The 26,931-nt window shown below is 35.6% G+C and overlaps 1 protein-coding gene across 1 annotated transcript; it reads right to left on the reverse strand.

Annotated features, from left to right (window-relative positions):
* Nucleotides 1-1,422: 1,422 nt before the first annotated feature.
* Nucleotides 1,423-26,892, reverse strand: LOC121408242 (discoidin, CUB and LCCL domain-containing protein 2-like). Its single transcript, XM_041599639.1, has 7 exons — nucleotides 26,269-26,892; nucleotides 19,860-20,038; nucleotides 16,966-17,118; nucleotides 16,253-16,400; nucleotides 13,861-14,295; nucleotides 5,532-5,671; nucleotides 1,423-2,622 (listed from the first exon to the last, which is right to left on the reverse strand). The coding sequence occupies exons 1-7, from the start codon at nucleotides 26,357-26,359 to the stop codon at nucleotides 2,566-2,568; spliced, it is 1,203 nt and encodes a 400-aa protein (XP_041455573.1). The 5' UTR covers nucleotides 26,360-26,892; the 3' UTR covers nucleotides 1,423-2,565.
* Nucleotides 26,893-26,931: the final 39 nt, after the last annotated feature.

Consider the following 26,931-nt stretch of genomic DNA (forward strand, 5'->3'; position numbering starts at 1 on the left):
TCCCAAATAGTACACATAAGTGTATGGGATGAAATTAAGATGGTGTTTCCGGTCACTTTATATTTCAATTTTTGAAGCACTTAATAATTATTTTCGAACGAAATTTTTTCTGGGCTTCATTTTTGTAACATATGACAGACACAGGTGACAAGTGTGACCTTCTAGGTCAGATTTTTAAAAAGTCAAACCAATGTTAACCAATCACTTTAACCGTGAAAATGTGAAAACGTACATTAATTCTTTGTGTGGCAATGAAATGATGAATGGTAAATAACATCAATTAATTTACAATTGTAACGGAATTAGCCCCCGACTTTCATTGGATATCCTCTCGAAATGAGTCTGGAGAGTTTGAAAATGGTAATTCTCCCAATGGGCATAATACATGCTCTCTCATCCATGAAAATTAGGAAAATGACGACATTACCCATGCATATTTATTTGTATTCTGCTACACGTTACATGATATATCTTCTCTCCTTAATTTCATGTAAAACAAGGTTAAACATCCCCTGAACACGTGACATTGCTATTAACTTGTTATGATTCAACAAAGACATTTCCTATTATCAGATCAGCCAACCAAAAAATAATAAATAAAAAATCAAATTTCTACAAATCATTTTATAATCTTAAAATGTCTGACATCAACATCCCTCTCATTTACAAATCACCTGTGTGATATTATGCTTACATTGATTTTTTTAACATACGGCGAAACTTTATTTCTTATACATGTATCTGATTCGATAAAATATAAGCGACATATTGTTCGATTTTTCTCTAGTTCTTCGAAAAATTTTTTTTGTGGTGGACTTGAAATTTAAGTGGGGAAAGTTTAAGAATGATTCTCTAACACGAACACGGAGACAAAATTCTGCAAAAAAATATTTTTGCAGTCAAACTCGGAGAAATTGAACAACACAATATCATAACGACCTCGTGTAATATCCAGTCATTCATTTATTTTGTTTTACTATAGGTTGACCTGTTCAGTTTCTATAACTTATTACAAAGACTCCGTGCAATAATCATTATAACAACCATCATTCTATAAAGATTAAAAAAACCCAAATACATTCAAGGTAAAATTATGAATCAACAACAGACAATGGGCATGATGGGGGATTGGATGAGTGCACTGTAAAAATATATTGGGAAAAATTATAACCAGCAAGAGGGTAACTATTTTCAACCAATTTGGGGCAGTATTTTACCCAAATGCGGGAAGCATTGTCCAGTAAGCAGCAATTACTTTAGAATGGGTAAATATTTCATCACACTGGACAAAGAGAAATGCCCAATGTTGGTTGGACACATTATTTTTATAAGCATTTAACCTAATATTTTTTAGAGTGTGATAAAATATGAGACATGGATAATAATATTTGTGGCATTGCCAAATCTATAAATTGTAGTGTTAAGGCCAGAGTATTAAGATCTCATATGTTTATATGAATATTTGCACAACTTTCTCAAGGTTTACCTCATTAATCAACAAAACGTAAAAAAGTAAAATGAAGCTTCTTTCCAATGACATTAAATGTTTAGTCTTCTGTATTTAACCTAGAATACAAACAATATCTTAGGAAGATATTGACACCAAGTCAAACCGAAGTTGAGCATGAAATCCAAAACTTTTTCCTTAAAGTACGTTTCAGAATTATATTAGCAAAGCATCGCATCCCATCAGTTTTTTTTAAAGACCAAATGACATGACCTTTGCCTTCAAACTTTATTGTTCTCGGTGATTATAAAATGGCTACACAAAGAGCAAAAAAGGTATGTTTTTCAGAATCCAATTGCAAAATTTAAATTACAAACGCCATTATTTGAAACAGTAAATATCAACGGGCCAAATATGGACCAGTGGGGGGCGTCTTATTTTATCTTCAAACCGATTTTGCTGGAGCCAGACACTGCGATTTCGTAAGACTTCTGGTCCATGAAGGAACTACATTTCTTAAAGGCTCCTGTACAAAATTAAAGGAAGAATAAAACAGAGGCGGTGGAGGGGGGGGGGGGGCTCGTCCGTCGTCCTCCGGTTCGCTGATAAATCTTAGAGTAACCATGGTAACGATTTACTTTAAAAAATATTTCCCTGTATGTTCAGCATGATTCCTTATATTTTTTATTGTTTTCCATAAAATATTCAAGGTTTGCAAGCATAAAGCTACTGTAGAATAACATCAAAGCTTTGTAAAGGTCGAAGAGATTGCCACCGTATTAAACTTAACATGATTTCAGTCAAATTTACATTTATAACCAAAAGTTTGATTATTAAATGAAGCAGTGGAATATGGTGGGCTCGATTGACGATTTGCAAGGAGATTATTAACGTTTAATTATGAATAAAGTCCGTGGTATTTGAATTGCTCTGTTCCATAGTTTGGAAGCAGATTCAAGTTACAGTGCATGCCATACACTTAATTTATGATTTGACGTAGGTATTCAAATCTGAACGTAATTTGAAAACCACAATTTTTTGTATCCCTTTTGCCTCTCTTTATTACTGTTCTTGTACTCTAAACTGTCTGTCATCTCGTGTGTTCTCGTGTCATTAGATCAGAAATTGACCAGTTCATACATCCGCTTGGGCCGCTCCAGCATCACCGGTGGTTCCTAATATAAGACACAATAGTGAAGAAATGCAGGTTCAGATAAAGAAAGAAAAAGAGAATCAAACAATTTACTTCTTTAATAAAAGAAAGCTATCTAAAGCCATTTCGTCAGACTTTGCCCATAGATGCTTAACAGTACTCATGGTACTTGAATAAATGTGATGCATGTATTTGGTCGTACTGTTTGTTAAAAAGATTATTTTTTATATTTTTACTCCCCTTCATTTTCCCTTTGGAGCGCCTCAGAAAGTGGTGCGCGTATTCGGTGTTTCTTTGCCACAGATTTTGCAAATTTGATCACCCTCTTGATTTTATATACAGTGCGTATCAAAATCAGTTAACACTTAGAAAAAAATCCTGTAAAATTATACATTTGTAATATCCTGAAGATTTTTCCACAATTTAACGTTGGTACAGATCCATTTAAGCAAATGACGATATAACTGTCGAAAAATATTTCCGTTAATGATTTGCGCAGAACTTTGAAATAGTTATGCGAATAAAAGTATATTAGCTTTACACTGAGCTGTGATTTACTTGAAATGGCTTAGACTTGATTTTCATTTGGTTAATCATTGCCAAGCCTTGGGAAAAGTGTGGAAAAAACAAGTATTCAATGAAAAATGAATTGTTAACACACTTTAAATATTAAAAAGCTTAGTGGAAAGATGCTGGAGATGTCTGATGTAAACTTTTGTTCAGATTTAGTCATGTCGGCCTCAGATCCAGCTGGCACAAAAAGTGTTGAAATTTCAATTTGAGTGTCAGAATTGTTACGAAATGCTTGAATGTATCCGTTTTATATCAATTGACTAAAGGTGCAGAGGAAATGTTTGAGAAATGTTTCGCAGGGTAAGTTAGATTTTGTACTTTCCACTTGACACAGCGTGAAACGAGCATTTCTGCGCAAACAGATTTCTGCGAGCTTTACAAAAATGGACAGTTGCTCACTCAAGTGTAATATTCTGTCAAAACTTTTATTCTCATTGGATAGATGAGACCCAAGATTATATGTGAAAAAATTACCCACATGTTGTATATTTTTTAATTTCCAGGGTTTTTTGAAAGTTTTAACCTTTTTTTTGATACGCACTGTATATGTATATATGTGTGTGTATATGTGAAAAATGAAGTGCTAATTTAGCACTTACTGTGCTTGTATAGTGACTGCACTACGAGTGCAGATTTTCTAGTTCTAATTCAAACTAGAAAAAGCGGTAATCGCTGGTAGAGCAGTTTCCTAACTGAAGTGGCTAGCTACCCTGGGTAAATAAAACGTTATTATTATTATTTATTATTATATATATATGTATATATATATATCTATATATATATATGTGTGTGTGTGTGAGTGAGGGTGTGTGTGTGTGTGAGGGATATGGTGAGTATGCGTTGTGTGTGTGTGCAAGTGCAACAATGGAAATACAAGCAATGAGAGTTGAACTCAAGTCACCTGACCTGAAGTCATGTTCGTGCACTTTAAGTTTTTTTTTCGACCTCGAAGAGTATATCTTATCCTCCAAAGCGATTACGGTAGGGGTATAGTCGCGTATCAGAACAACCACTTCGTGCCTACTATGCGTGTGTCAGCAAGCAGTAGCAAAGCTGTTGATATTTAAGTCTTCTATGCATTGGACCAAATTGATCAATTAAAATAATGATATGAAATTGGTCTGTGTTGTTTTTGCCTTTGGTCAAATTTTCATGAATGTAATAATAGTTCCAGGCCCTTTCCCTAAGATTCGTCAATTCTGACATCCAGTTAAGTGCACAGACAGGCCTGCTAACTGGTGGGGCTTGGGCAATGTCCCTATCCTCCAAGTTTCTCTTTTCCATGTTCTTCTTCGGTGAAAAATCTTGGTTTATTAGTCAAGTTAAAAAAAATCTCAAGTTCTGTGTTAATGTTGTAGAAAAATTGTGAATGGGATGTGGATTACACTAAATAAATAATGCGAGCGCGAAGCACTAGCTGATATTTTTAAAATTATTATTTTGACCTAGGACCGGAACATTCTAAGAAAATTTTGTAATTATACACGAAAATGATAAATATCTTCCTATTATTCCTAAGCGCGAGATAAAACTTTCGATATTGCATTCTAAAAGGGGGCAAATTTAGTTACTAGGAATTCATGAAAGTGTTATTTTTTTTTACTTATTAATCTAATATGCTTATGAGAGCGTGGAATTTGCTGATATTAGGCTTAAAAACTGGGTATTTTAAGCATTTCGTAAATAAAAAGGATGAATGGGTTAATACATTTTTAACATTAATGCGAGCGCAAATCGCGAGCCGATTTTTTTTATCAACTGTAACCAAATTGGGATTTTAAGTAGCTTGTTATAAAATAAATAGAGGTATACATAACTAACCAATCAAAACGCGAGCGCTCAGCGCCAGCTGATAGGCCTACTTTTTTACAATTACATCTGAAAAGGGATATTTTGAGAACATTGTGGAATACACGACAACAAATAAAATAATGCGACCATAAAACATACATTTTACAGAGCACTTGAAAAAAAGAAATCAATATATAAATCATAAAAAAATTATGAAAGCTCGAGATTTGAGCTGAAATATATTTTGTATATTGACTTCAAAACGTGATACTTATCAGCCTTCATTGAGCAAGACATGTCAACGAACAGGCAATGCGAGCGCGAAGCATGAGCGAAAATTTTACATGGAAAATTATTTTTGAAATTCTCCCCCACCTTATTTTATTCACTCGTCTTCCTCCTCTTATTTTCCTCTTCTTCTTTTTTCTGTCTTGCCCCTTTTTTCAGGGGGGGGGCACACCAAATCCTATGGGAGGACGTGCCCCCTGCCCTCCCGTAGCTACGCCACTGCCTCTGGCATCAATCTCATCATATTTATCGGAAATGCAAGTGTATGCGCCCACCTACCTTCTTAGTCCCACTTAAAAGGAAAAAAGTACGAAGAAGAAACGCCATACACAAGCAGCTGAAATACACGACTATGGGGGCAGTCATTGAAAAACATACAGTTTCTTCGTTTGTCAATTCCAAAAGCCATTTCTGCACACCTGCAAAATAATACAGAAAGGATACTTTTAAGCCGACAGCACGAAAATCAATTCAAGTTTACGTTGTATTACCTTGAAAATTTTGTTTACCACAATATTTAATAGTCACAAACTATTATGATTATTATGATATTTATTATCATTGTTATTATTATCATTATTTCCATTATTATTATCATTATTAACATTATTTTTATTATTTTCATTATTATTATTATTATAAGTATTATTATCATTATTATTATCATTACTCGGACAAACCCTTTATAAAGGCAAGGATTTAAAAACGATACAGATAATTGCAATCTGTTTTCTGTAAAAATAGATTGGTCACAATGCCATTCTTATTCAGGTCCAGATTTTTAAAAATCTGCTCAGAAAAAGTGCTTTAGGCATTTTATATTAATGCTGATTTATCAATTTTTTAAAGGCAATTCGTGGGTGCTGAATCCAAAAATGCTGTTTGCCAAACTTGATTCTGATGTTTTCATCCTAAAATCGGCAAAAACAAAGTGGCGGCATTTTGAATGCATTTTCCCATATTTAACAATTTTTATGGGTGATTATATTTCAGAAATTGGGGTCTATGCGTTATTCCCAGAGTTGCAAATATAATGTGTACGACATCTATAATTCCAAGATGGCTACCGTGATTCACAGCTGCTGATTGATAAATAATATGGCCAAATGTTTGATAATTTTGGGGCGATACTGGCATAATCACATTGTGATATCTTTAACGTGTCCGCCATTTTTTGGCAAAAAAATGATGGCTTAGAAAATAGTTGCTATTTCTTAAAAAAAATTGGCTACAAAGTGCATATACTCTCTACCTAGAGACATTTTTGTTTCTTTCTCATGATTTCAAGGGTCAAATAAAAAAAAAGTTAAGACGAATTACAGGGATACGCTGTTGTCTATTTTGTCAAAAAATTGAAGAACGCTCCAAAAATTACATTCGAATTGGCCACCATTGATACACACATGACAATACTTCATATCCCATCTAGCGCAAGTATTTTGGTGTCTCTGTTTTTAAGACTCATCAAGATATGTTTTACAAGAGTTAGTGATATATTAATTAGATGATGGTGCAAGTAAAAGTAAACATCCGAAAAACAAACTTTCAAAAATATGGTACACTTTCACCTAAAAAGTTGCATAATTCACTCATAAGTATTTCAAGACACGTCATTTTAGTGCTAAGGACTATCTTATGTTTTCATCATTAGTAGACAGCAGTCATTATTACGCAATTTTAAAAGTCGTTTTGGACTTTTTACGAAGAAAAAGAAAACTGACCATCCTTGTTATTTGTCCCGATTTTTATTTTAGCCTTGAAACCACTATAGCGTAGATTTTGTTCACCTAAATAGGACTATGTTAAGGTGTTTAGACTCATTTTGAAAATCATCTTTGAATAATAGGCAAATGAACATCTTGTAAGTTATTGTAAGTAATGCAAAAGTATTATTCAACCATTGAAACCATAGTGTACAAAGCAAAATCATATCTCCCAGATGGATTCTAAATGGATTATGTAATTTTTTAAGTATCAGCAGCCATTTTAGTTTCCTTTATTGGAAGCTGTCTTGAATTTTTAGACATACAGGATCATTAACTGCCCTTGTAACTTGTCCTTATTTATTACTTGACTCTTTAAACCATGGGTTAAACACCAAAATCATATACCTCAGGCTGATATTAAACAAACTATGTCAGTTGTTCGGTAAGAACGGTCATTATAGACTCCAATTTTTGAGCCCTTTATGGATTTTTGGATATACTGGAACCCCTTACTGTCCTTGTAAGTAACTTGTCCCAATGTAATACTTGACCCTTCAAACCATGGGTGAAACTAAAAAATCATATTCTCCAGGAGGTTATTAAACAAACTGTGTCGGTTTGTAATTAACGACAGACATTTTATACTCCATTTTTGCAAACCATCTTGGATTATTGGACATGGAAGACCATAGACTGTTTTTGTTACTTGTCCTAACGTAATTCTTGACCCATTAAACCATGGGTTAGACACCAAAATAATATCCTAAAGGCAGATATTAAACAGACTATGTCGGGTTTTAGGGTTTTTAAAAAACAACAGCTGTTTTAGACTCCTATTTAGAAAGCCATCTTGGATTTTCGGACATAGAGGACCGTTGACTGTCCTTGTAACTTGTCCCATTTTACTTCCTGATCCTTGAAATCACCAGTGAATAAAACCCAAATAAAAGTCACTAAAATAGGACATAGATGGATTGTGATTTTTTAGACCATGGCAGCCATTTTTACGCAATCTTGGATTTTCAGGGATCCTGGAGTGCTTATGTTCACACTTTACTTTTACCCCTACACCACTGAATATATGTATGCACCGAAAAGGATGTCTAGGGTACAGATAAAGTGTCGATCGGTTATTTTATTGACGACCATCTTAGACGCTATCTTGAAAATAACCACTTTCCCGGATCCGGACTTTGGGAGATTTTTAGTATGTGGTTTCTGAGAGCAAATACTACCAAAAGCCGTTGAAGAACATTTTTGTTACAAGTTTTGGGGTTCAGAATAGAGCAAAAAATGGTGTAGAATGGTGGCCATATTGCTTTTGCCAATTTGAGGATTTTAACATCAAAATCAAGATTGGCAAACAGCAAATTTTTACTCAGCGCCCTGAAATTATGCTAAGCCACTTCTCAATTCAGCATTAACACGATTTGCGTAAGGCAGTCTACCTTTCTCAAATCTGGACCTGACTATCTATAGAAATCTGCAACACAAAAAGTTGATTTTCTTGCCAAGTTGTTAACTCTAATTTATTGAAAGTATTATGCATGGTATCTACACTTTAACCATGCTATGATTATATCTGTTCTGTATGGGTATATCTTCAAGATGTGTATAAAAAGAAATTGTTGGGAACATAATGAAAAAAGCAGTGCGAATAGTCACGACAGATTTCGATGGCGAGAATAATATTGGTGCTAAGTTATTAAAAATGACCCACCCTGACCAGGAATAGAACCAGTTGCGTAACTACGGGGGGGGGGGCATGAGGGGCACGTGCCCCCCCCCACCGGCTGGCAAAAAAAACATGGGGAAAATGAGAAAAAGAGGGAGAAAGGAAGAGAAACGTAGTGGGAAATAAGAAATTATTGTTGATATTATATTATATTATGATTATGTTATGTTATATTACATAAGAATCATTTTTTTCATAACTTTATGAAACATAATTTGCTCAGGGTCTATATTGTTCCTGGTGCTCGCATTGTCTGTTTAACGAGATCTACAGTATAATCCTGTTGTACTGAAACCTCCCGTTTTCAAGTCAATATTCACAGAATATATTTCCTCGCACTTCGAGTGATTATCGTATTATGAAGTGACATATGCTTCTTTTTCATGACTACATAAAATGATTGCCTAATTTTAAGGTCTTAATATAAAACATTTCCTGTCTGTGCTTGCGTTCGCATTAGTGGATTGGTGAGAAATCAGTCCTTTTAAAAATTTCCCTTTTTCTGATCTGAATATAAAAAAATTCAGCTCGCGCTTCGCCCTCGCATCATTTGGATAGTGAAATACGTATGACTTTAGTGAATTCCTACAAACAAGCCTTAGAATACCCCTCTTCAGGTCTAAATTTCCTAATTTTTTAGCTCGCGCTTCGCGCTCGCAATATTTTGATTAGTGCATGATTACAATGACTACAAGTGTTTCATGAGTTTAGATGTAATTCTAACAAAATCAGCAAGCGCTTGGCACTTGCATTAGATGATTATGTGAGATACTCTTAATGGATTCCTAAATTAAAGTCCTTAAAATGTCCTTGTTTGGGCTCCGAATGATACAAAAAATTCAGCTCGCGCTTCGCGCTCGCTTTGTTTGTTTAGCGAAACAGGTACGTATTATGATTACAAATCTTTTCTTATAATGTCCCTTTTTCAGGTCTAAATGTACCAAAATTTCAGGTCGCGCTTCGCGCTCGCATTATTTCATCAGTGAGGTACAAATCCGTTTAATGGCACTGTCCTTAAAATGTCTCTATCAGGTCAGTATACAACGCTCACTAATTAAGTGACTCAAAATGTTTGCTGGTGCCCCCCCATGCCTTGACCCACGGTACGCCACTGAATAGAACAATGAACAAACTCAGGTGTGATTACTTTCAACACAAGTAAGATATATTATTCTACTGCTCCAAGACGTTATGTTGGGAAAATCGAAATGTAACTTGCCACATTGGGTTTAAAAACAAGAAATGCACAATTATTTGAATTATAATTATTCTGTATCATCTCAAATACATGCATAAACTAGAAATGCTCGGCCGAGCACATGTATCCTCCGAACCCACCGCATCATCCAGAAATTTGACAAATAAATACAATCATCATGGCAGCAATGACCCTGCCCACATTTTGTCTCTAGGTACCAAATTTGATGACAAGGCAGCAGCGTGACTCTCCCGGGGGGCCACTTACATTGGCGAGTGGATACCATGCGCGACCAAAAAAACACGTAAAAGGGATGTCTTTTTCACGATAGGGCACGTTACGTACGTAACGTGATAAGGGTGTCAAAAACACAAAAATAATGAAAAAAGGGTATCTATTTCACTAGGAAAATTACGTGTTTAGGGTCTAATTTGAGGAGATGATAAAACAAAATTAAAATGTTTTATAAAGGATGTCCTTTTTGCCCCAGCACTACGTGTTTAGAGTCCGGTTTGCGCGATGTGTAAAAGGTGGGGTCGTACTAAACCAAATAAGGTAAAGCCGACGACCGAAGGACCCGTAACAATAATTTTGTTTAGGGGTCCATTTCAGGGAAATTTGCCAAGAGTATCGTTTTGTTTCCAATACTTGTTAAGGGTAGAGTTTCACATGCCAATACTTGTTAAGGGGTGCATTTTCAGAATATGGAAATTACGTGTTTAGGGTGCTTTTCGAGACCTCATGGTCGCGCATGGTATCCACTTGTGAATGGAAGTGGCCCCCCCGGGGTGACTCTGCAGAACCTAAAGTATTTTCCAGTAGCACATGTTGGGGAATACGATTACACTTCGTAATTTCGAAGGTTCGTTTTAGTCCGAAAATGAAATAAGTTTTTTTTTTCTTTCAATAGTATTTAATCATCTGTATATACATTTCACATTTACATCAGAATGCATTAAACATAATCATATAATACATACGAAAGACGATACAGAGATCTACCAATAAATTTTTTTTGTTCATTTCTAGTCTCCTATACGCAATTCTGATTTAAATAAAAACGTTAGATTTGATGGTCTATAAATTGTCTACTTTCCTGTAATTACGTAGCAAAATTGATTTCTACACTGTCCAAAAAGTTATATTAATGATATCATCTAGTTCTTTGTGCTCGTTATTTAATAAATAAAGTTAGTTATTCCGAATGTGCTTTAACCCGAAAACGAAAAAAGGTTCAATGTTCCGAAAACGAAATAAGGTTCGTTGTCCCGAAGGTTCGATCTTTGATCTGAAAACGAAATAAGGTTCGTTGTTTCAAAGGTTCGTTAATCCCAAAACGAAATAAGGTTCGTTGTTCTTGAGGTTCGTTACCAGAAAATGAAATAAGGTTCTTTATTCCGAAGGTTCATTAATCCGAAAGAGAAAATGAAATAATATGTGGCGGAGCCGGGAAAACTGGAAGAGTAAGCGTGGTGGGGTAGAAACACCATTGCTGTTCGATTGTTTTGATGATGCTGGGGAGGCAAAAAGAAGGGCGGCGGAGCAAAATAGAATAAAGAACACCAAAGCCTTTTCGAAATGATTTCTGATTATGGTAAGATATATATTTAGGCATTATTTTTTGCGAGAGAGTGTAACGAGCGAGTGGTTTGGAAAAAAAAATCAAGGCTGATGTTGTAAACCTGCTTTTTGGTCAATTTAAAAAAGGGCATCCTTGGGAGGTGTTGCGAACGTGAATCGCAAGCTCAATTTTTTTGGACATTTCAATAAGAAGTGAAAATAAAACATGCTGAGCAGTTTTTGCAATCATTGAAAAGATGTGCAACTTACTGAAGAATTAACACGAGCGCAAAGTGTGAGCTGACATATACTGACCAGAAGAAAAGGAACCTATTAAGGACTGCGTGAATAGGACACATCGAATAATGCAAGTGCGAAGAGCGAGCTTAAGAGGATATTTTCATTTAAAAAAAAACGGCACATTTCATTTTGGAAAAAAAAAACAATGGAATTTCTCAGTTTGGAAAAAAATAGTATTTTGTTCCTCCGGGGATTTTTTGGGGGGATGCAAGTGCCCTTTTCCCCTGCCCCCACTTTTACCACCCCTGTGGGAAGGTGCTGATCTATCGTTACCAGGGGCGTTAACGTACGCAGAATTCTCTGAAAGGGATAGTTCATGTTTTTCTGTCCTTGCTAGACCAGCAAATATTTATTTTATCCGGTTTAAACATAAATACGTGTACATGATACAAGTACAAGGACAAAACTGAACATGTTTACAGTATTCAGTACAACTTAAAAAAAAACCCAGACTACTGAACATCAAACAAATAAAATATCAATGCACTGAACGAGAAAACTACTTTTAACCTATTAACGAAAACCAGTAAGAGCATAATTATTATCATGTAAGTTATTAAACCCGGGGGGGGGGGCACTTCCATTCACGTAAACACGTAATTTCCATATTCTGAAAATGCACCCCTTAACAAGTATTGGCGTGTGAAACCGTACCCTTAACAAGTATTGGAAACAAAAACGATACTCTTGGCAAATATTCCCTGAAATGAACTCCTAAACAAGTACAGGAAAGTTTTATTGTTACGGGTCTTTCGGTCGTCGGTTTTACCTTATTTGGTTTAGTATGACCCCACCTTCTACACCTCGCGCAAATCGGACTCTAAACACGAAGTGTTGGGGCATAAAGGACGTCCTTTATAAAACATTTTAATTTGTTTTATCATCCCCGCAAATTCGACCCTAAACACGTAATCTTCCGAGTGAAATAGATTCCATTTTTTCATTATTTTTGTGTTTGTGACACCCTTATCACGTTACGTACGTAACGTGCCCTATCGTGAAACAGACATCCTTTTTACGTGTTTTTTTTGGTCGCGCATGGTATCCACTCGTCAATGTAAGTGCCCCCCCCCCGGGTTATTAAATCAAATATTGATAGGGACGTGTTGATGTATTTTGAACCTGCAGAATCGCTTTGCGCAGGGGGGGGGGGGGGCTGGACCAGAATAGGTTATAACGACCATTTCGTTTTGGGACGAACGAACCTTCGGACTTGTAAACGAACCTCATTTCGCTTTCGGACTTATGAACCTTCGGAATTTATACGAACCTCATTTCATTTTCGGACTAACGGACCTTCGATATTACGATCTCATTTCGTTTTCGGACTAAAGAACCTTCGGAATTACGAACCTTATTTCGTTTTCGGACTAACGAACCTTCGAAATTATACGAAGCCTTGGAATTACGAAGCGTCGGAATTACGAATGTATGCGGGGAATACAATTATAGAGTAATCTGGATATATTTTGTAAACCTAACCCTCTTTCAATCTCTGATTTGGATGAAGTTGGGACAAATATGTATAATATGGCAATAGGTCATCAAGGGTTTCAATGCTGATAGTTTTTGTGTGCTTTTTTCACTGATAATTGGATTGTCATAGTTATTGATAACACTCACTTGGATTGTTACCATGGCAATAAAGATCCCCCACCAAAAAAAAAAAATGCTGGGCATCTTCGCTTTACCTTCTAATATTGCTTCTGTGTGCCAACTGTTTTGTCAAACTGACCCCCCTCCCCCGAGATTACAGGTTTTACCAAATTTTTCACAAAAATATGGTCACCATGGCACCCACGTCTCCACCCACTCCAAAATAAAATGGGCGGCTTTTCTTTACCATAATGGACATTCATGACAAATTTGAAGATGATCGGAGAAGAAATGCAGATGGTAGAGCGCTTACAAGGAAATATCTCTGCGGCAGCGGACGCGACAGCGACGGCGCGGGGAGGCAGAATTCACATATACTATCCTCCGAACTCTGTTCGGGGATACATCTAAATTAAAATAAAGGGGAAAACAAACAAGATAGTTGTTAACAAAAAAAAACTTACTTGCTTATAATGATTTTTAGCTTATTTGATAAAGTAATCTATAATTTACCAGTACGAGATGATACTGCTTCCGCTTCTGTAAACTTAAAAGGTGTGGTCAATTCATCAGGTGTTGTCGATTCATCAGGTGTCGTCAATCCTTCAGGTGGCATCGATTCACCATGTGCTGTCAGTTCATCAGGTGTGGTGGATTCAAAAGGTGTCGTCAATTCATCAGGTGTCGTCGATTCTTCAAGTGTCGTCAAGTCATCAAGTGTCGTCAAGTCGTCGGGTGTCGTTAATTCGTTGGGTGTCGTCAATTCATCAGGTGTTGTCGATTCATCAGGTGTAGTCAATTCATCAGGTATGGTCGATTCATCATGTGTCGTCAAGTCATCGGGTGTCGTTAATTCGTTGGGTGTCGTCAATTCATCAGGTGTCGTCAAATCATCAGGTGTCATCAATTCATCAGGTGTCGTCAAATCATCAGTGGTCGTGGTCTCCACTGTTGAGAAGGAAATGAGAAAAGGGGAAAGAGAAATGAAATGGGCGAAGAAATCTTAAGGGAAGAAGGAGAAATGTAGAGAAAAAAAAACAAGAGGAAAAATCAAGGTAATAAGGAAAGAAGAGGAATTGGTAAATCAAAAAGATCCCTTATCACTATTATCTAGTGAAAAAATTCTCTTTTGGGGGAAAAAATGTCTGTTTAGTTGGATACGCACCATGTTCACAATTATAACGTGCTTAGAGTATCCCTTTTTGAAAAGTCTTTTAGTACTCAAAGACAAGGGTCTGCTCGGGCTCCACACTCACAATATTCAGTTAATAAGACGAACAAATAAATCGTTAATGAATTCTTACAAAAAGTCATAACTGCCCTTTTTGACGCTTTGATTCATGGTCTGCCTACAGTTTAATTTGTTCACGCTGTTGCAGGTATGGTCGACAAGGTCACAAGGAACAACATTAGAGGGAACACATGAGTATTACAGACCCCCATTCACTCACGTGTTATATCATAGCTCATCAAAAAATCATTAAAAATCAATTCCTCGATAGATTTTGCTTTAATTCACTGACATTAGTCACAATTAACAGTACATTAAGACTTGATATGTTAAATAGGTACTTGCCCAGCTCAATCAAAAGTTAAATGGCCTGAAATAAGACTAACCATAATTTCGGCCAGTTCATTGCCACAAAAACCAGAACTGCATTGTGGGTAATAATAATTAAAATGAAATACAAAAATGCAGTCTAGCCTCCCCAAAACGCCTTAATTATGAAAGAGTATGAACATAGCATTATCTCTATCGTTTTTCTTTTGATATACAAACATTTGATCTATTTTTAATGAATTATTTTAATCAACAAAGTCATGTGATCTTTACTTACGCCTGTCCGGATTGCATTGCGCGCAGATGAATTACTCTCGTGTGCCCTAGACCACCGCCATTGTAAAAGTAGCGTAAAAAGTAATGCAGATCCGTTACAGTTACCGAACAACTGTGAAGCGGGCTAATTTAGTGCGGGCCTGGTGCGGGCCACAGAATCATATGGTACTGAAACGGTATAGTATTCTACTTTGAAAATTAAAGAGGTACAACGATTTCTTGTCCTAATTATGATCTAATATATGTTTGTTGTAAATAATAACCAATCTACCGTGTTAGTAAAAAACTATTGACACCTCACTAATCTCAAATCTAAGGGGAAATGCAATAATCCTATACAAGGGCTGCATTAAAACCCATTTCAAAACACCTTTTCAGTAATTAACAGTATAATTATTTACTAAACAATAACTTTAAGTATCAATTCTCAAGTCAATTTAATTGAAAAGGGATTATCAAATATGTTCACTAACTCTTATAGGATTATGACACCGTTGACATCTGGATTCATTCATTGCATTCGTACCTTACATTAGCGCAAATAAAAAATTACATCACTGCAAAAAATACCTGCTGATTATCCAAGCGTGAAGAAACACCACATAATTATGATATCAAATTATTTGGGAGAAGATACTCTTTCGAGCCATATATAATGATTATATTCGTGACATTTTTGTTCTTATATTTGGGAATTATGAGGTGTCAAGTTTTTTTTGTTTACTCCCATCGCATCTGCACTGTTAATGTGGAGTACCTTAAGGATCAATTTTAGGTCCCAAGTTAATTATGTATGATATTGTAGATGTATCTAGATATATTTTTATGTTTTATTTGAAGATGATACAACTATTTTCTATTCGCACAAAGTCTTAGACATACTTGTTCCAATATTTTATTAGAAGAAAATAATACATCACTTAACGAATCAAAGTAAAAGAAATCAATTCATTTAAAATCATTTTAAAACGCGTTTAAATCAAAACATTGTGATTTAAAACGCAGCGTTTAAAATGGGTGGAATTAGATTATCTAGACTGTTTCTTTTAATGTTTACTGCAAACTTACTTTCAACGGTTCCTCCTTCATATATTTCCATTCGTATCTGAATCCATTTTTCCCATGTGACAGGTATCACACGGACATATCGACAAACCGTGTAAGCAGGCAGGGGGTTGAAAACAATGGAATTTCTATCAGTATTTCCGGGGAAAATCTTGAAAATAAAAGCAAAACAGAAAATCTTAAAATCAACATACACCAAACAAACCAAAGCAGATAAATGAATCCAAAATAGTACCAAGCCATTCAATAAATAGTTTATGTAATGGAACGGAAAATGCGCAGACTATTATTTTGGATTTTGAGAAGCGCATTTGACGGAGAAAGTGAATATGCTGATGATTAACGATTCTATTTGATTTTTACGTCGATAATGATAAGGGAAAATAATGATGGTGAGGACATACGTTAATGTATACTACTAATAATAAATGTTTATGAAACCACTATTGGCATTCACGTGTTCGAACGAGGCTAGCAATGTTGTCTTATTCAAATTGTGCACTTTGGACCAATGACTGGAGCATAATTATTTTTGATGATATGTTTTTAGATTATATTTCTAAATTTAATTATTTCTCACATTTCTCACTCATACTTGCTGTCCTCAAAGATATCCCATGATATTAGTATTATATCATGAATCCTAATTAAATTGTTTCTCAATATGATGGTAAACGCATACTAAATTATTAGAATTAAGAAAAAAAGTTACGCACTTTGTCTTCGTTAGGATTGTTGGGATCCTTCACTGTGTCAAAGGTCACATTGTCTATACTACATGAAACTTTGTAGCTGCTGACCCAAGAATAAGAACGCGTACGACCTTGTGTTGCTAATCCAGTGACGTTGTACGTGTCCAAGAGATCAACCTTACAGTTTGAAATATAAATAAATTAAAATTATGATTAAGAAACTTGATACTTAATACGTGATGTACACTCTAAAAATATAAAAATATTGGGGATATATGCTCCATAAGGGTAATTATGTGTCCAACCAACGTTGGGAATTTTTGTTTATCCAGTATGATAAAAAAATTTCCCATTCTAAAGTAATTGCTACTTATTTTTAACCTTACTAGACAATATGCTTCCCACATTGGGTAAAATACTGCCCCAAATTCTTTGGACACATAATACTCTCGAGCTGGTTAAAATTTTACCCAATATTTCGTCGGCGGTCATCTGAACCGTCGTATCACACACCGACTTCAAAATTTACTATAATATTCACCATGAAAATCCTCTCATATCTCAGAAAATATAATGAATTGCTGCCGAGAAATTTAGTTATGAATAGAATAGAGCTTATACTTTTATTTCATGCAAAAATCTAAAAAACGACCTTTTTTTTTGGGGGGGGGGTGGACCAAAATTGACTGACACGACGGTTCGGATGACTGCCGGCGATTTTTTTTTACAATGTAGTAATCCCTTTGGCAGCCTCTGGAAGGAGTGTCATGAAGTGCAGAAATGGTGATAGATAGACTTAGCCATTTGTATATACAGTACTAAAATATGCTATGCCGAGTGCGAGTAAAACCGAATGAATTGACGAATGCATTTTGGCGTTGATGATTGTACATGACTGTGTACGTCAACACAACAGCTATAGGAGGTTTCGCAACAGCAACAGGAACGGATTCAAGAACACAGTAAATGTATTGAAACTGCCAATCAAATGACGATGAACAGCTGGGAAGTCTTTGTCAAGAATTGGTAAAGTGAAACGGCGGTTTCCTCATGCTCGTCCTACGTTTCTGAGCAGACAAAAATTGCAAACAATATATCGCCAGAGTCCAGCTTCTTCCAGACTTCTTGGCTGTGCTTTGTCATGAAGCGCTTTTGTCATTTGACAATACGTTTTCTGCGTTGTTGAATCCGTCGTGCATCGTGAAAGAAAGCTCCCTAGAATGAAGCTGGTCCCGGTTCAAATTACACTAGATATTGAGTGCTTGGTATAATCTGATCCGATGTAGACTCAAATGACATGAACGTGGTATGGGAGATGGGGAATTAATCCTTTCCATTACCATGATTACGAACACCAAATCAGTGCTTAAAAAAAGAACTCCGTTCCAGAATGCCGAAGGTCAAATTGGGCGCCATTTTTTAATTGTGATATTTCTTTAATTTCGTACAATTTGTGATATTTTAGTTTTGTTTAATAACTTGACTTAGACATATAATTTACAGTACGTTGATGAAAATAAGTACAAAGATATCAAATAAGGCTACATAAGGCAATCATAACAAGACATCCGTAAAGCTAGGTTTACACCGGAACCGAATCAGCTGCGAATCCATCCGAATACACGTATTCGGCTAGTTTCGGAGCATTTTGTTCTTCCTCCGCGACTGATTTTGCCCAAATATTGCCTGATTCTAATGGATTCTGTGGCTTCGCTACCTATTCTGTTCTCCCTCGCCAAATGCGATAAAATTCGGGTGGGATTCGGCTCCTTTTGAAATGTTCGAATCCAGCCGAATACCTTCCAAAATATACTCCCGAATGTGGCCACGACAAATTTCATTCGAGCCACATTCGAGAATTCGTTTTGATTCAGAGAGGCATTTGGACAATCTTGGAAGTCAATTATTGGTAATTGTGCTCCGATTCGGCTCCTATTCTGGACCGAGTCGCCTTTGATTCGGTCGGAAATTATTTGGAAGAATTCATGTAACTCTAGCTTACATGTGCCTATTAGTGCAGCTGGCCCAGTGATGTTTCCTCATCACGACTCATGTTCCATGCATTTTTTTTTATTCCTTAACATTAGTTTGATGATAAATTAGAGGAATATTAACAACGATGATTCTCAATCATGCAAGCAACTTGTTAGCCATTATTAGAACCATGCGACTGTATTAAATTTTCTCTGAAAAAACTAAAACCCCTAAATCCGTAGCAAAACTATTCGAACAAATTGCAAAATGTCAATCATTTCTTTATTAATGCTAGAGTTAAAGCGGAACCGAATCAGCTGCGAATCAATCCGAATACTCGTATTTGGGTAGTTTCGGGAGTATTCTGTTCTGCTTCCCCGAATGCGAGAAATTTCGGAAATATTCGTTAAGGAATTCGGCTTGTTTTGAAAGGTACAACACCATCCGAATACCCTCCAAAGTATTCCCGAATGTGACCTCAAAAAATTTCATTAAAGTCGTTGCTGGGAAACATCGTTCCGTTATGACATGTTACGGCAGCGTAAAGGCGGCGTTACGTTGCATGACGCCATTGCGTCACAATACTCATGACATCACCGTCAGACGCCGTAATGACGCCTTTATGCAGTCATCGGAGAGCCGACGCCAATTTTGATAACAGATTTATGGAGCGGAAAGCGTGTTGCGATTTGCTTTTTGCGTTTTTGCAAACAGAACAACAGAGCTGAAACCGTGTTCTGATTTTTTTTTAAATATAAAAACACAAATTTAGAATGAGAAATCAGGGAAAAGCCAAAAAGTATTTCTGATTTCACTGTTCTGTTTTTTTATCTACAAAAACGAATCAGAACATGTTTTTCTCGTTGTGATTCTTCATTATTGGAACAGAAAAACAAATTATCCATTAGAACCTTGATTTTTTTTAATTTCTGTATTATACAGACCTGAATCCATTGGTTCTCGTCATTGATTTTCGCAGACCAACTTGCTCGTATATATCCATCCGGTTGTATATTCAACCGCGCCAACGAAGCTCGGTTGTTAGGGCCTTTTTGGCTAGAAGCTGTAAAGCTTGAATCTGGGATGGCCCCACTTTCCAATCCTACAGGAACACCGATGATATCTGTTCAGAGAAAGCATGTCGTTTTTATGATTTATTGCAATGCGTTGACCTTAATAGTAATTATGTTGCTTATCAGTTTTTCATCGTCTTCAATGAAATTCATTCATACATCAGTCAGTTTAACAGGAGCGGCCAGCCCCAAGTTTATGTAAGGGTAAATAACAAAATGTGAAATGACACGTATAATACCCAAGTTTGCAAGCTGCAAAACGGATATTTTCAAAACAATTATATCATTGGAATACATTCTCAATCTTATCAAAGGTAGGGGTATGATACAATATACAATATCGATATCTTCGACTCCGAACTGTGGGGACCTGTCGAAACCGATTAAAGCACCTAAACTAGTAATGGTCCCGTTGAAGAGATATGATATTAAGACTTTGACCTGAGCACTTATATAGTGGTAAGTACGCAGTATAGTACTCTGAATTATTCAATTCAATTCAAATAAAACTTTATTTTCTTCAATTTCATCACACATTTCTCTTGTAAGCATAAGATCAAACATAAATCGATTTGTTATGAACAATATAAATATGTACATGTTGGGTTTAAGGAAGAAGGCGTATATACCCTAAAAGCTGAGGCTTGTGGCGGGATACGCCTATAGACAAAAAATAATTAAGCCAGTTCGTAGTTCCTTTCTGCGCATGATCAAAAGATTCTACGCATGATCAGAAGAAGGTCATTTGTACTAAAGTGAAATGGTGCTTTAAAATCTAATGAGATAATCACCTACTTTGATGTCTTGATTATTCATATATTCTTTTGAATTGTCGTCTTCATTTACATCCACAAAACACAACAATGCTTCCACGAACGACTGGTATTTCACAGTTTGTCAAGTACATTGTGCAACATGCTAAGATATGCATTCAAAGTAGGAATGCAACAAATACCTTCATTAAGTGTTCATTGGTGTGCTATTCTAGTCAGCTGGTCTATTAAATTTCTTCATCCTGCTATGTAAGGCAAGCTTACGTAATATCTTGCTTTGAAATCTGCCTATCATGATGAAAGAAATTAAAGGTCATTTGAACAAAATTGTCCATGAAGTAACTACGAACTGGTCTATAGAAATGAAATGGGTGAGAAAATAAGAAAAGGAAAGGAAACAAGAGAGGGAACTCGTGAGCAGGGATGCGGGCATGAATTGCTAAATAAAATAGAATGCTCAACAAAATATCCGTTGGGGCAAAATATAAATGCCGCAACAACAATTGTCCATGGTTCATGTTATCATGTTTAAAGTCAAAAGGAAACGTAAGATGGGAAATATATATATACACTCTAAAATAATAAGTGCTAATTTAGCTCTTAAAGAGCGTGTATAGTGACTGCACTTCGGAGAGCTAAATTAGCACTTCATTTTTAGAGTGTATATAAAACGACAGAAGCATATTTCTTATTTTATACTCACAGCTGGTTGTCGATGGAGATTTTATTTATGTAATCCGGAATTTCGTTCCATATTTTGGGCCAGTATAACGGATGTTGTGTTGGAAGAATATTATTTGATTATTTGAGCGGGTATCAGAATGATGTATGTTGGAAACATGTGTAGATGAATCACGAATTTTTTGTGAAATTTGAGAATTTGAACACTTGAAGAGAAAATGACAATGTTGAAGTTTGTTGATGTCTTCTAATTTCAACAATTTTAGGGAATGAAACAAATTTGTGGTATTTGCTAGTGGTATCCTGTCGTCTGGAGAAATAATACGTACAATTTTATTTTGAAGGGAACATAACTTTTAAGATGGGTTTGATATGTGTTAACCCAGACCAAATTACAGTAATAAAAATATGGCAAAATTAAAAGGCAATACAATGTACGCAATACAGTTTTAGGCAAGTAAAAACTTAGGCGATGTATTATTACAATATTTTTTGCAACTTTGTTCTCAATTTCATTTATGTGATGTATCCATGAGCAATTACTATCAATGATAACGCCAAGAAACATCAACGATAACGCCAAGAAACATCAATGATATCACCATCACCATCATCATCATCATCTTCATCATCCCCATCACCATCATCATCATCTTCATCATCATCATCATCATTATTATCATTATCGTGGATGTTGAAAATATTATTGTTTTCAAAGTGGTACTATAGTATAGTATAGTCGATATTAGTATTAGTATTACTATTAAAATTATTTTATAGGGGAAGACAGCCATTTAACATTTTGAGCTAGGGGATGGAGATGCTTTACAGTAAGCTTTTGATTGCATCATACATTGGATAAAATAAATAATAAAAAATGGCCTTTTGCATGGGGGAAAGCTATGCACATAATTTTGTGGTATATCTACAATCATGAAAACTAAATCGATTTTTTTTGTTCAATGAGCATTCCTTAGCACTCTAGACATTATCTATATTTTCATCATCACAAACATTTCCTAAGGCTCTTATATTTTCAAATTGAACTTCAAATTGATGAATTATTGACAAATAATTGGCTGGGTTTTTTTTGCCCTGTTTACAAATTACATGAAAAATAGAGAAATAAATTGTTATGACTATTTCTCTTTTACAGTAGAGACCGAGGAGGCAGTAGATCTTTAATTACGGCCTGTATGTTTTGTTTACTTGCTGGTTCCAAGAGGTTTCATCATGTTCATTGAACATGTTGAAATGGTGCTGATTGTGGAAAATAGGTTTTCTTTTCTCATTTTTTCATTTATTGGTTTCTGTAATATTTTTCATTAACATATCAACAAAGAAAATGCAATAGTAATACATTTAATGAATTAGATGACTAGCGAAAACATTGAACGAAATCGCATTTTCTATTGCATATCAATTTTAGAATGTTGCAGGGGTTGACACTATAAGCTGAGCTTAACAGCGTGACAGCCCCTGAATTGCAATACGATGATTTACAAATGGTGCTAATGACAGATGGCAGCTTTGCAATGAACTGTGCATTTATAGCATGTTTTCCAAGAGTTTTTCACATGCTTGAAAATTGTGCAAGAGAAAATTTTTTGATTGCAAGTGTAATATTTCAGTGAAAATCGCATTATTACCAGCTTGAACAAAGATTTTAGACCCATTACAAAACCAGTCAGGTTGCTTAGTCTTTTGCTTGCATATTTTTTTCTTTCCTTTCCTCGGGCAAAGAATGGGTGTAGTGAACAAGGTGAATGGTCCCATCAAATTGTCGACGATATCTCCACAATCCCGACCTTTCGTTTGAGGACGCGGACGCTTATTTACAACGGTCGTTGACTTTGGAAGGGACTTTTTGGGCCCGTCATCATGGTCGTAAAACTCAGTCCTGCAATGCAAATTGTGTGACATGAGATTTTTTTTTCGTTTCGCATCTGCGACGGAAACATTCAATATGCGTTTCGTGTGCAAAATTCTGGTTGCTACTATGGTAACAGCGATTTATCCGATTGAGGACGACTTTCCAAAGCCACATTTGACTCCTCCTAGAGCTCGAGAGGCCGCCCGGGGGGCCCACTTCCATTGATTAGTGGATACCAATAGCGACCACCCGTAAAAGGGGACAGAGTGGGCAGGTACGTTACGTATATAGGCCTATGTAATGTTATAAGGGTGTCAAAACGATGTTTAAAATGCTGAAATAAGAGATATATATTCAATACTTGTAGGGTTTCACAAGCCAAATACTTGTTAAGAGATGCATTTTCATAATCTGGAAAAGAATTGCTTCCCTTGTTTAGCATGTTTAGGGTACTTTTCGAAACCCCATGGTCGTGCCTGGTATCCACTCATCAATGGAAGTGGTCCCCCCGGAATTTGAATCTAATCCCCATTTCTTGGGAATGTAAAACATAATGCCCCTCACATCGTGTGCGAGAGGCATATCGTTTGTGTATAAGGAGTAAACAAAAGAAACAAAGAAACAAAAGGAAACGAGTTCAAATTTAAGGTATCGCATATGATGTGTACATATATATCAACGCATGCGAAATGTTCGGCTGGAGAGGTTGATCTTTTCCATGAAATCAATTGCCAGTGATCCACCAATAATCCACATTAAATGCAATATCGATTCGATGGACTGTAATGATCTGTATTTAAGCCTTCATTCAGTAAGTTTTTCCTCACTCAATATGTTCTAGATTTGTTTGAAAAACCACTTTCTTCTCCATGTCATAATCTATTTTAGGTCCTGCATTTTGAATATCTCCAGCCATCAGTCGTAATATACATGCATGTATGCGGTACGGGTGTCGCGGAAAGGGATTTTGCACACGAAAAGCAGATTTGTAGGGCCTGTAACCCCCCTGTTACACAAAACTTAGCATTGATCGTAGAGCAGTTTTCTACGTTTGATTCTATTGACTGTAATGCACAATCAATCTTAAAAATCAAGTGTATGATTAAGCGTTAACTTTTGTGTTAGGGGACCCTAATACTAGCGTCCGTGATGATTGCGAAAGGTCCCAAGTCTTGAAAGTAAGCAACCACACAAATGCAAGAGATTTTGAGAAAAGGTTGGTTGATATTCTCCGCTGTGATGATCAAAGTGATACCATTTCCTCATGTATATCATTGTGGCTAATGGTGAAAACAAATTTATTACCGGTGATCATTTCATATTTAAGAGCTCAAGAAAGCTATCCTTTAATACACATCTAAAGGCGCGCATGGGGCCCGCATCTTGCATTACTGATTATTATGATAACCATATATGGTCGTAAATGTCTTGTAGGAGCCGTCATGAAATTTCATGACAAGATATAGAGGTAAGTGAGAAGAAATGGGGCAATAACCCCATCCCTATAAACAATATTCAGCCTTTTGAATTAAAAAATATATATCAGTGATTATGAAAATGTTGGTTGATCGCCGAATTGCTGTAGGTGCCGTCATAAGAAATGAATTATATAATTCCTAATTTAGATTAAGCTTTTGCTCAATTTTCTTCTGAAGAATTTTATAATCTGAATAAATCATGATTTTGATACTAAATAATATAAATTTGACAGTTTCTTATTATTGAGTGGAAATACATTTAACACAGTCGAGTACTGAACAAAATTATAATGAACCCATCCCTATATACGATACTCAGCCTTTTGAATTAAAAATATATATATCAGTGATTATGAAAATGTTGGTTGATCGCCAAATGGCTGTAGGTGCCGTCATAATAAATTAAGATCGCTGGATGATTGTATCACAGTTTCCAATTGAGAGGTTCTTATAAGTTTTGATTTTGCGACGTTATTACTTTTTTTCATTTCTCTATTAGGTTTTGATTATGTAACTTCTCAGACGGGCGACTGACTTGAGCTAGAAATATTCAGCTGAATAAGAAAGGTGTTGAAACTTGATTTGATACATGGCAAGCATATAATATATCAGGTTTAATTACATTGGTTCAGTGATGTTTAATGACAAACTTGCAAACTTCCCATATGGTTCTTATTCTTAGAGCACCGATCAATATTGGGTCAACTTATAGCACACGCTTTAACCCATAAAGGACTGGGCTATTTAAGAGGTATTGATGACGGGGGAGGGGCATGATGGCCCCCCTCCCCTTTGATCTCGGCCGCTATGTTCGCATGATCGTGCCGAAATTTGGCACGTACATTCTTTACTACGTCTTTACAAGGCCGTTTTAAAAAAAATCAGAATAGTATTTTTTTATATTTATCATGAATCAAATATGCAAATTTATTCGTGGAAAACACAATTTGCAAATGTAAGACCCAATTTCACGTCCAGTTTTGATTTTGTTTTTCTTCATATGTCATCTTTGTAATCCTATTGAAAGGTTTCTTCAAAGAAGAAATCGAAAGCCAAATATTTCTTTATGTATTTTTTTTTATTTTAGAATTTCTTATGTATTTCTCTGTTTTATCATCTCTTGTCTTTCATTGTTTTTTTTTCTAATGGAAATTATTGCAGATCATTTACCGAATAAATTAAAATCTAATTTCATTAACCAGAACAATTGAAAAGAGAAATAAAACCCCTTTTATGATTTTATCTCCAAAAACTTTGTACACGACCCCAGTCCTTTTATGGTTCAAAAATCAAGTTAGAGTAACTGCAAAAGTAATATAAAGTTATCATTTGCATCATTAGTTACCATAAATAAGAAAATGATGCCTTATGAAACCAATCACATTTGGTTAACCTTAGTTAAAGAATGCAAGGAGCTATAGCGTGAATAGTTAGCGAGATGAAGAAAATTAACTTCTAATATATGATATCATTACCTTCACCACCATTACTTTCCGTACAGCATTGCTTCTTCGTCCGGCAAGCAACGAAAACGAGAAAAAGGAAATACATTCCGGCTTTTGCCATTGCAGAGCAAGATGTGGATTTTGTTTTCAGAATAAAAGGCGAATAAACATGTCTTGAGCGAGCGGTAGTAGTCTAAACTAGTAGCATGAAGCACCACTTGATTTAATTAATTTCGGAAGTACGAGACAAATGACATTAAGCGTATTGTGAAAATATGTATTTTTTTCAGCGCAGAATCCTGGAATCATTTGTCTGTATGTTGCAAAAGTTGGTTCTCGTTAACTTAATAGAGAAAAAAAAACGAATCCATCAGATTCGAATATGAGAGGGTTTTCTCCTTTCCTTTCTAATTTTTTTTGCTGAAACTAGTTCCTGCTGTCAGAGGGAATCAGTGTTTGTTCAAAGTTCTATCACACATGCATGAATATCCAGTGAAGGGTCCTATCAAATTTTCAACGATATCTCCACAATGTCTTGAAGGTAAGCAACCCGACAAATGCAAGAAATTTTGAGTAAAGGTTGGTTGATATTCTCAGCTGTGATGATCGCGGTGATACCATTTCCTTTTTATGTATATCATTGTGGCTAATGGTAAAAACAATTTTTTTTAACAGTGATCACTTTTAATTTAA

This window comes from Lytechinus variegatus, chromosome 2 (assembly GCF_018143015.1).
Source record: "Lytechinus variegatus isolate NC3 chromosome 2, Lvar_3.0, whole genome shotgun sequence".
NCBI lineage: Eukaryota > Metazoa > Echinodermata > Echinoidea > Temnopleuroida > Toxopneustidae > Lytechinus > Lytechinus variegatus.

Excerpts from the sequence above, each read along its gene's own strand:
- LOC121408242 (XM_041599639.1), bottom strand. The coding sequence starts at position 26,359 with ATGGCAAAAGCCGGAATGTATTTCCTTTTTCTCGTTTTCGTTGCTTGC. Across the intron at positions 20,039-26,268 it reads GGAAAGTAATGGTGGTGAAG|ATATCATCGGTGTTCCTGTA; the intron begins GTAATGATATCA and ends TTCTCTGAACAG. Across the intron at positions 5,672-13,860 it reads AGCAGTATCATCTCGTACTG|GTGTGCAGAAATGGCTTTTG; the intron begins GTAAATTATAGA and ends ATTATTTTGCAG.